This window comes from Mycteria americana, chromosome 1, assembly GCF_035582795.1.
Source record: "Mycteria americana isolate JAX WOST 10 ecotype Jacksonville Zoo and Gardens chromosome 1, USCA_MyAme_1.0, whole genome shotgun sequence".
NCBI classification, from domain to species: Eukaryota; Metazoa; Chordata; class Aves; order Ciconiiformes; family Ciconiidae; genus Mycteria; species Mycteria americana.
Genome location: NC_134365.1, coordinates 74,890,104 through 74,901,618, shown reverse-complemented (window position 1 = coordinate 74,901,618; position 11,515 = coordinate 74,890,104). Strand labels below are relative to the sequence as shown.

Here is an 11,515-nt window from a genome sequence, read left to right as displayed (position 1 = left end):
CGGCTTGAAGTATTTTAGATTTTGCGGAGGGGTGTATTTTGGTGTGACTTTAACCTCTTCCTAATTGACTTGGCCTCCACAGGGATGGGGGCAGGGGCAAGCCTGAGTTTTGGCCAAAGTAACTTTCTGTGCTGCCTCTGGCAGCAATTTTAGAAGCATCCAAAAAGGTAAATTGGTGTGAGCCTGCAAACAACCAAACCCATAATCCATAAATCTGTAATCTCGTGCCAAGCAGTGTGCTTTGATGAGGTTAATGGGTCAGGAATGACTGTTCCTTGGTGCTGCTGCCACACGCCCTTCGGCCGTGCAGCGCTGGTGCAGTGGCGACAGCTGAGTTCGCTGGACGCACAGCGCTTCGAGCCGAATCTGGTCTGAGACGGAGGAGGACTCGGGCTGAGCGCTGGGTGCTCTCCCCGCTCCCCCAGCCCCGGGTGCCTGCTGTGCTCCGACAAGGCTGCTCTGCCAGCAGGAAAAAAAAAACCCAACAAAACCAAAAAACCCCCAAACCAATAAGCACTGGCCAATCCCTCAAAGCGGTAGATACAGATAGCCGGCTCCCAAAGACAGGATTTTTGAGTAGCTGTGCCAGATGTGGCGTAGAGTGAGCACGGGTGGGGAGGTAGGGGTGTGTGCGTGTTGCTTTACCGCACACGGCGTGTGGGGAGGGGGAACCTGTGACCTGGCTGAACCACGCCGTGAGACCGAGAGTGTGATAATGTCTGCAAAGTTCACGCTGGAGAGCGTGAGAGGCTGGAGAGCAACTCTTACGAGTGATACGGGGAATCTGGAGGATCTCTTTTGCATTAGCTTTCAGATCAAATTTACTTACGGGAGAAAAACCCTCACCGAAACCCCCCAGTGTCGGCTAACTGCCAGCCTTGCACATCCAGCCCGGAACGGGGAAGGGAGGCTGCCACCCCTCCACCTTGCGTAGCCGCGTTAGTGGGAAGGTTTTGCAGCTGGGGTGCAGCTGATGCTCACAGAGCTGCCGACACCGCCAGCCTTTCGGAATTAGGCCAACGATGCTGCGGTGCCATTTTCTTCTTCCTGTCCTCGTCGTTAGCTTGCAAGCAACCTCTGATTTCAGTGCATGGCCAGCAGTGCTAGCGTAATACCCACAGACGTGAGCGTAAGCATCCCGGGGACTGAAATTAGCCACTCCGACTGTCTCGAGCCCACCAGTCTCAGGCACTAGATTACTTTGATAAGTATGTTCACAAGACTTTCTGTACCTTTTCAGCATGCGCTTTCCACTGGTTGGCCCGCCAGCCACTGCCTGTTCTTCTCCCACATTGCTTTTCTACAGTATTGCTGAATATTTATTAACTGAAAGCTTATTGACAAGCTCCCGTGCACTCTTTCTTGCTGATGCCGAAGTCACAGCGCTGTGCTTCCTCGTGAGGCACATACGCTTTCCATAACCCTTCATGGCTTCTGTGGGGGGTCTTTTCACTTTCCTACACACATATAGCTCTGTATGTTACTTTCTTGGTAGGAATGCGCTAATTGTCACACGTCTTTCTTTTTTAAATAGATTAATGTCATAATTATCCTCATTTTCTTCCTTCCTGCTACAGGCAATTGCTGGAATGCTTTAGCATTTTTTCAAAAAAAACAAAACAAAACAAAACCAAAACCAAAAAACAAACCCGAAAAAAAACCCCAACCCCACAACTTGTCTGGAGAAAGAATAGTTACCACTCCCGAGTCTAGGCCATAATATCACTTAAGTGCTCCAGGAACTTTTTTTTACTTCAGCTGCACCTTTAGGATTTAACTGGTCTTCATTCCCGTTTTTGCAAAGCTCAGCCTTGTCCACACATACTACAATTTAGATATAACTTCAGCTTAGCTTTTCTCATGCTCTCCTAGACATTTTTTTCCCACTGGTTGAGGGAACACTGTTGCCCCTGTTAGGTACCAGCCCAGCCGTAACAAAACCGAAGAACTCGTATGTCCCTCCATCTCAGAGCCGGGCAGTGAGAAGACCCACGTGCTCAGAGGTGCTTCAGGTGGGCAGCGGGTGCCGTGCCAGCAAAGGCGTAAGGCAGCGGGGCTTTGGCAGCAGTATTCCTTGACCGGTATTCCATAGTTGTTAAAAGGGCAAAGCAGCAAAATGTTTGCCTTGGCTCAAGTTGCGGGTAAGGTTGCCGGCACACCGAATACAAACTGCACCTTAATTTGACAGCCGCACTGCCCAGGGCGGTCACGCGTGTTCCTCTGGCCTTTCAGGTAGACAGGTGCTCCCTTCGTGACGTGTTGATGACAGTAATGGATAAAGGGACTTTAAGGGGCTAGAGGATGCTGACATTCCCTGGCCTGAGCCTCGCATTATATAGCTCTGCTCAGGTTCGCTTCCACTGCCACTGGACAGGTGCTATACGGCGGCGACTGCATCGCGACGCTGCTAAAAGAGACCTCTGGTTTGCTGAGGGAATGTCTCAGGTGCCACCCTGCTCCCAGGAAGAGCAGAGAGGGCAACCTGGCAAGCAAGAGGAGCGCGAGCAGGTTCAGAGGACCTCCACCAGCTACCCCCTGCTTTCCCAAATATTGCCTTTTCCCTTTAGGAAATCTGGAACCATAGAATGGCATCTGTCAAGCCGGAGGCACTTGAAAGTAAGCACCCATCAGAATAACTTACTGTCAAAACCAGGTACAAATTCATTTCATCCCACTTTGTGCCATATGCTGCTGTCAAAACTTCATGAACTGTTTAGGCAGCATGTTGGGACATTTTGACTAACTATGAGCAGAGCTATTTTTTTCATAGCTTTGTGTCATCGGCGTTTATAATTGGGTATTTCCCCGAATTTGCTTTGGTCTCCGAACAGATAAGCCTGTAGAAAGTGAACGTGACCTGGGGAGGTGGGCACGGGCCAAACCTCTGGATTCAACCATCCCCGTTTATGAGGTGCCCGACTCCGAACTGGAAATGGCACTGTCTTACATTGTCCAGGAACCAACTTCTTCTTCTGGTTTAATACTGATAGTTTAAAGATGGGGTGAAATTTGTCCCGTATTTGACGAAAACGTTGAATTTTGGAGCAGACTGGCAAGCTGAATCTAAATCTTGTTTTTTCCTCCTTCGGCCCAGGTGTTTTGTTCTCCTGACAACAAAATTAACTAGCACAGCCTTTGCTATAATAAGTGGGAAACAGACCACAGTATAGGTAAAGAACACATTTGCTGTTTTATTGGTGCCTTGCAGGGCAATAATACTGAAAAAGGGGAATGCAAAAGAAACAAAAAACCAAAAACCAAAAACAAAAACCCAGGATGGTGGCAACCCACATTGTATTTTTTTTAAAGAGTACATCAACTCCTGTTTTTTTTTATTTATTGTGGCATGAATGATAACATAAAACCAAAACATGAAAATATACAACTTATATTACACTATGTGTTATGAACAAAATATAAATCTATAACTCTATGTTATATTTACATAATTATTTCTTTTATTAAATTTCAAGTGAGATGGTAGGTTGCACATACTTTGTTTTAAGCTCCAGGCATTTGATTGTCTCTATTTCTTTTCTATTTTCATTTCACTTGTAAAATCCAAAACGTTAGAAGGAGTAAGAGCTTTAGAGCCAATGGAGCTATATAAATACTGTTTCAGCAAACCAGTGACAAAAACACTGGGGAGTAGAGAAATCAGTCAGTAGAAAAAACGAACTTGACATGTTCTTCAATCTGGGAAACTGACAAGTTAAGATAAAGTTGAAAAAATGTAAATATAAACCAAGCTAAACAGCCAGCCCATGCCCTGTGAATTGAGGATACACTTGAATCCACATCTAGTGAATTACACACAGTTCTTTGCAAAATTGAAGGTATGATTCTATCGAGAAGTGGGCAGACAAAAATACTTCCTATCCGATACATCATGCCCTTAAACGTACGAGATACCATATAGTTGCCATTCATTCTAGCAGATGAATTCTTGCTAAGTAAGGTCTACGTTTCCATGGAGTATAATTATTTTTGATGTTACGAACGTGATGTCAGAGGCTTCTTCGGGGACAATAACAGCTCATCTCTTTGGATTAAAAAGAAAAAGCTCTGAAAATGTGCTGTAAAAAGGTTAAAGACAATTTACTTTCTAAAAAATGATTTAATTAAAGAGAGAGTCTACAGCAGTAACCAAATCTTTGAAATAATGTCTTCGAAGAAAGAATTTCTTCCATATGCATTCGTAATAAGAGGATTTGGTTACAAAACTAATTAAATGCTATAATAATAGCTAGTGTTCTTTTCTGGGGGCCTGATTAATATAGCGGAACGGTTAAATAAAGATGTTAAATGCACTTAAAAATCCTATTTTACTAATATAAGGCATGAATAAATTGAAAAAGGATATACTCTGTGTTATTTAATTGAGCTTAGAAGCAAGTGCCTCAGTTTTTTTTTCTTCTTTCCTTTCCCCTTTTCCCCACTGCTGGTGGTGTTCTTTTGTAAGCTCGCGAGACGCACGGCATAAGCGGCTCCCCGATTTCGGAGGAGACGGCCTGTACGTCCCCCCCGGGCAGCTCCCCAAGACCATGCTCGCTCGCCAGGTTCCCAGGGAAGAGGGGAACGAAGCCCGCCTCGGCATTAGGGCCTCGATGCGCTTTTAGGTTAATACGATCCTAATCTCTTCTTCTAACCTGGTTTTTCTACATGCTCCAGGGCACAGAACCCAGGAAAAAAAAGAAACAAGACAAGGAGATCTTTTTATAAATGTATGCTTTGCTTCGCTTTGTTTTTTCTAAAAAATTAGAGAGGGACAAACAGGGCCTCATTTTCAAATCTGGTCTTCTACTGCCGAAGGATATATGGGCGCTCATCCTTGGACCCAACAAAACATTAGCACAGGCGTTAGTATTTTGCCGGTTTGGGACCCCAGAGCCTTTTTTTTTTGCCTTTTTTCTTTTTAACGTTGCTGCATCGGTTTCAACATCCAAATGCAGGACACGGATAGCCTGCTAAAGCTACCCATTTGAAAAGCCTGACCGAACCCCAGGCTGTAGCGTAGTCTCTCAGACGGAAATGTGTACGGTAACAAAATTAGCGTTCATCTGAGCCCTAGTCCAGGCCAAGGCAGCGAGCAAAGCAGAGCGCTCCCGGAGAAGGGCTCTGTCGCGCCGTCCGTTGCCGAGAGCAGAGCTCGGTGCCGCAGCCCCGGCACAGGCGCTCCTCCGGTGCGGGACCGACCCTGCCCACGGAGACGGGGCTGCCTCCGGGAGCGTCTCCTGCCGCGCAGCCCGTAGCGCGGGGGTGAAACTCGGTCCCGCTGAAGTCAAAGGGCCTTCTTCCCATTGACTTCCCCGAGGCCGGCTTTCCAGCCCACGCGTCTAAGACTTGCTCCAATCACGCCTGCCGCAGTGGCACCTACCTGGAGCTAAAACAAAGTATTCTGGTAGCCCAAAGTGACACAATTAAACCAGAGAGTCTCTATAACGTGGTGGAAATCAAGCATCCAGCAAATGTGAGGTGAACCCACAAGAGTCAGAAGTAATTTGTTCACAAAGACAGGGAACAAATTTAAAAGTTAAAAAAAAAAGGAGCAAATATCTGTTTTCACATTGTACATAATAATGATATAAAAACAATTGTCTATTTTTTTTTCCTTCTTATCCAAACAGAGTGCTTCAAAAAAATTGGCTCTAGATGACTGGTGTAATTAAATAACTAAAATGAGTGATGAGAGAGCAGAAGTTAATTAAGATTGAAAACAACACTCCCATTAATTCACTCCATCATAATAAACATCAGAAGTTGACATGGCTGGGGCCAAAATTAAAATAAAAGAAAGAGGAATGGTGTGAGCAGAAGAAGAAGCGATTTGTTTTCATATGTATATATATATATTTATATATATATAAAAAGGCAAGGTGGGGAGGGGTATCCATTTTAAATAGCCTAACAGCTTCATTTGCTGCACTGCCAAATTAGAACAGAATAAAATAAAGTTAAAAAAGGGGGGAGGGGGGGATAAAATAAATTATACATAATTTACTAATCTGGGAACAGCTGACCATTATTATTATTATTATTATAATTACCATTACAACACTAGCAAGAAGAGGCAGTTCAACTGAAAAATAAACCCAACACAGTCATAAAATACAAACAAAAAGAACCCTCTCTGACATGGAGGATATGATCAGCTACTCCAAGCATAACTTCAGAGCAAATCTTCTGAGAGAGAGAAAATAGAAAAAAAATTTTCGAGGCAGAGGTGGAAATCAAAAAAGGGAGAACAGGAGAAAAATAAAACAGATGTTGCAGGGTAAAACTATCACACGTCCAAACCGCTCGTCGGAGTATTGTCCTAGGTCTTCAATGGCATTTGCTTGTTTGCTTTGCACAAGGTCTGCAGAGGTCAAGTTACACTTCAAGTGGGATTTCAAAAGGCAAAGAAAGACCAACCCCCTTCTCCTTCTCGGTCTCTCCTCCTACCTGTCCCTTCCATCCTGCACCTGGACTTAAACGGCTGACCGCACCAAGGGCTAAATTCGCCTGATTAAGGGACCATTTGCAAAATCAGTGTTGCCAAGTACTGAAGACCATGGTTCTGGTGATTGCTTGGGCTGGGATCTCACTGGCACTAAGGTGCACAGGGCTACTTTTACAACTTCAAAGCGGTAACGATAGCAATGAGTCTCTCTCTAGGAGTAGGAATTTACCAGGGAGCAACGTGAATATGAAGGTGGCATCCTCGGTTAGAAAACCGACTCAGAGGAAGGCTTTTGCCTCAGTACAATCCTAAGACTTTGCTTCCCAGGCCAGAGAGGAGCTCCCAGATAGCCGCTGTTTGAAATTAGAGGTAGCCTTTTTGGTTGGTCGGTTGGTTTAGATCTAATGCTTCTGTCTTGCTTCTGTCTTACACGAACCTGGGTCCTCTCATTCTACAGGAAGATCAGAGTGAGGAGATGAAAAGAGACTCTTTGATTCCCTTGTATTTACATTCTTTTTACTGAAATAAAGCGTAACATTCTGTCACCTTATTGGAAATACAAGAGGCTAACTTCTGCTCAGGTCTACTCTTGTGTAAATCCACCTTCCTCACCTGGTTGCTGTTGCCCAAGGAAGGCAAAACTGCCCAAGCAACACATCTAAGGGCTCTAGAACAACACTGAAAACATTTTAGCCCAGGAGAACAATTTTTCACTTGGGGGAGGCAGCAGCTAGGGACACTCGGCACCACAAAGGTTTGGGTTCTTACATGCCCACTTTGAATATGGAAATCTCTTCATAGCTATTAGTCTTCCTTCCTACACAAACATCCCACTGATAAAAATGGATTTCTGCAAGTGCAAAGAAAAAAAAGTCAGTTAAAAAAATCGCCTTTTGAATCAGAGATCAGTACTCAGCCACCCTGAAGGTACAAGTTCATTAAAACTGGACATCACGATAACCTAATTATGCTCAGCGAGGAGGTAACATTTCCAGTTGCCCTGTCCTGTGCTGAACAAATCACATTTTGGACAAGCCTTTTTTATGTTGTACAGGCTGCCACTTGAAGTGTAAATTAAAAGCAAAGGCTCCTTACAGACCAAGTCATTTGGAGGGTGCGGGACTTCATTCTGGAACATGCTTTTTGCTCACAATAGTCCAATATTATTCCTATTAGTACCATAAACACGCACACATGAAAATCCAAGATCATAAAATATTTTTTTCTCTAAATTTCTTATGTCTCTCTCTCTCTCTCTCTCTTTTTTCACCTGAGAACGGCACCTACAGTTTCCTTTAAAAAGCAAAACCAAAACCAAAAATATACGTCTAATCTCACCAGCTGCTGGTATATCAGGTTCTTCAAGGGATTGTCTAAGATACAACACTGTCCTAACTTAAGACAGAGCAGGAAGCAAAAGAAAAGCAAAAGAAAAACAAAACAAGAAGAGACCAACCAAAAAAAAAGCAAACTGGACTAGTTCAGCGCTTTAGTACAAATTTGGCACTTGCTCAAAGACTCAGTATGGTGTGCAACTGATGAAGAGAAGTCCTCTCTTGAAAGGAAATAATTGCTTGTTGGGGTTAACAGAAACAGACTCCCCACTTCCTTCCTTGCCAGCCACGCGCACAGGCATGCACGCACACACACACACACTTCGGACCCAGATTTGCCAGGGAGGAGGAGGAGGAGGAGGAGACAGAGGGGGTCAAAGGAATTTTATCTTTTTTCTTTCCTGTCAGGTGCATTACCAAAAAAAAAAAATTATTTCTCTTTAAACTGTAGCACAAAACAACAAAACACATTCACAAGCCACTTGTTGGCACTGTGTACCTGAGTGAGAATTTCTAGAACATTGTAGAACAAACAGCCATAAAGTTTATTTGAAAAAAAAATAATAATAATAAAAGGTCGACGGGTAAGACTTCAGTGCTTGGGTATAGCAGCTGAATTACTGGCATTATTTTACCCATAGCTTATATCATTCTGTTGTTGTTGTCGTCGTTGTCTTTGTTTCCTTTCTTCTGAGCCTTTTTTCTTCTGATGCAGGCTGATGTCTATTAGTCAGCTGATGTCCCAACTAGTTAAGACTAACAGTTAAAGTAACAGTCAGTGTATGAGAAAGTTAATGTGCTTGGCCACTGGCAAGGATAAACCAGATGGGGCTTTATTTATTTTTTCTTTTCTCCTTGAAGTCCTGTAGGTCACGAGATATTTGGACCCTGATCAGTTGGCTTGCCCCGCAATGTGATTTTCACTGTCACTGCCATAGTCCGCATCGGGGTCATCCTCTTCCTCATCGTATTCATCGTAGATTTCTCCATTGACGTCATCGGTCTGCATCTCTTCCTTGATATGAGGCTCCTCGCCTTTGATGCCGTAAGTGCTCTGGATGACGGGCATCCCGGGCTCCGGGCTGCTGGACACGCTCGAGTGCTCGGAGGGCAGATGCGGGGAAGGCATTCCTGCCATGGCAATGGCTCCTGGGTAAACTACGCCCGCGGTGGCAATGGGAATCTGTGCTTGTTGCCTGTTGTGGAGAAAAAGTAAAAGGATGTTTGAATACTGGAAGGAGAAAAGGGAATGCAAGTACAACAGCACTTCGCAAGCCCATAGCATATGCTCTTGGGCATGCAGAGGAAGCTTTTGGATGGCCCATGCAAGACAACCCTTACATCAATATTCCAGACTCACCAACTGATGCTCTTGAAATGAACATCAGGCCCAAACCAACTTCACTGATAAGAAAACCCAGTCTCTGTAAGTATCTCTAGCTGTACCTGAACTACACAGCTTCAGCTTGCCTGCTTGTGATGCAAACTTCTTTACTGGGTAAACGGGGCGTCCCATGAGCTGCCAGCCAAAAATAAACATCCTTTCATTTGAGGTCCAATGTAAAAAACATATATGTTGAAAATCTTCCTTTTAAATAATCCAAGCTGCTGGCAGGACTAGACATAGAAGTAACACATTGCCAACAGGAGAGACGTGGCGAGGGCTAGGTAGTTTGCACAGGAATGGGGAGGTGCTGTAGGAAAGTACCAGTGGATGAGGAGAAAGCAAGGCTGGTCTCTCCAAAGAGGCACTGTTTACTCCACGTTCACTCAGAGACCTGGCCATTACTAGGGAGAGGAACAGTGGGCTTTCTGGGGCCAACATGGGTTTATACGATGATCACTAAGGGCCTCCCACTGGAAGGTGAGAGTTTCCACAGTGAGCGGCTCTTGTGAAAAGCAGAACCTTTGAAGGAAGGTGGATAAAATTGGGGAAAGGCAGACTTAAAACGGAAGCATGCATTATTTAAAAATAAATAAAAAGCAAGCAAGCAACATGAGCATTTGAGAAAATCCTCTACAGGATGCCTTTATACGGTGTCTAAGCCTTGGAAACCTGTCTGCAGTAATGAAAGAAGAATTATTCCAGGCCATAGAAACTCCCTTTGCATCAAGAACACTAGCTGTGTTATACCAGCGTTTGTTTCCCTGAGAAGCTTCAGGGTCCCAACAAGCCTAGAGGTTTAAAATTCATGCTCCTTTTGTTTCCTTGCTGCATGAAGTAATTCCATTGCAGTAATACTCTTCAGTACATGCTGCACATTGTAATGTCATCAGCGGTGTGTCCATCTGCACTGAAAAGCCTTGCCACAGGAGACAGGGCAGAGTCTCTTGAGATGAACATTCTTAATTAAGAATGAAACCCTTCCCTGTTCCCCTGCCTGCCTGTGCCCTGACTGTACAGTAAGCCTTGCACAGTACAGTGATCCTGAAAGACTTTCCTCTGCCAAACAGCTTTACATTTGTTTGGAATTGCTTGCTGCATTTTCAGATACTTCCTGCCTGCCATTCGAGCGAGGCCTCCCTCCGCACAGTCCTTATTTCCGCGTTTCTGAAACAAGTAGAAGTTGTGTCAGCTGAAGATACAGCTCTTAAAGTAGGGAGCGGATCTAATTTGCATTTTATTCTTAATTCAATAGGAAGGCTTTTGTTTTCTGGAGTCAGCATTTCTGTAACAAGATTCAGCACACTTAAATTGCTTTTAATATTTAACAATAGGAACACTTTGCACTTAAATGGTGCTTTTCAGACTGCTTTTCAAATATTAAATTATTTAAGAATAGTATTTTTCCACTTCTATAGGATGTCCACTCCAGAGGATCTCAAAGCAGTCCTCAGATACTCATGTATTAGGGCTCTCAGCAGTCCAGTGAGGTGAGCTTACCCTACCACCATTAAAGATGAGGACACTGAGACATAGAAGAATTAAGCACAAGAGTTGCAAAAAATGCCCAGTCCTTCCCATTGTGATGCCTTCAGACGGGCTTTCAGCGTGTCCCAGCAGCTGGCATAGCCACAGCTCTCGGAAACTCAATCACTTATTTTGGTGCCCAGGCAGGAGCCAGGCTGGTGTTCGGAAGTTTAGCCCTAAATGACCTGTACCGGGTGATGCAGCAGATGGGGAACTAAAACCAGGAATGCAACTGTAGTGCTGTGACTGCCAGCATCAAACACTGACCCCACTGCAGTCATTGGCCACTTTGTCAGTAACGTCTATAAAGATTTCACCCCAGGTTCTGTGCTCTAATGCCCCAGTGCAAATTATCTCCCGAAATGTCTTGATTTCAATGTCAGCCTTGTTTGGAAAGCTAAATAATATGTGGAATGTTACAAGGTTAAGTTTTTTCCCATGATGAAGCATGCATGTTAACCAGATAAGCAGTGTTTTGGGGGCTCTGTTGCCACCTATTCTTTTTCCAGAAGGCCCCCCTCCTCTTTTTTTAATCTCTTGATGCCAAATGTTGGCTGACTTCCCTGTGTTTGTTTCAGTGCTTACCATTGGGATCACTGGACCTGCCAGCGCCACAGGGTTAAGCAGCTCAAATTTCTCTGCTGAGCGGCTTATTATAACAATGCACACTGTAGCTGTTTAAAACACAGTCTGATGACACTTAACAGTTGCTGGACAGATATCCTCTCCTTTATTGCTACTTCTAGCCGTTAACTAGAGAGATGTGCAACTCAGTTAATATTAAAATGATTCCAAATTCAGAGGAAACGGAACACAAATTCCATTATT

General features: G+C 44.2%; 1 protein-coding gene across 43 annotated transcripts in view; it reads right to left on the bottom strand.

Moving 5' to 3' along the window:
- Positions 1-3,171: 3,171 nt before the first annotated feature.
- Positions 3,172-11,515, bottom strand: part of SOX5 (SRY-box transcription factor 5) — a 723,931-nt gene continuing 715,587 nt past the window's right edge. For all 43 annotated transcript variants that reach the window (XM_075506020.1, XM_075506208.1, XM_075506234.1 and 40 more), the window contains one exon: positions 3,172-8,972. In XM_075506020.1, the coding sequence (XP_075362135.1) occupies positions 8,669-8,972 (304 nt within the window). In that variant the 3' untranslated portion in view covers positions 3,172-8,668. The remainder of the gene's footprint in view (positions 8,973-11,515) is intronic.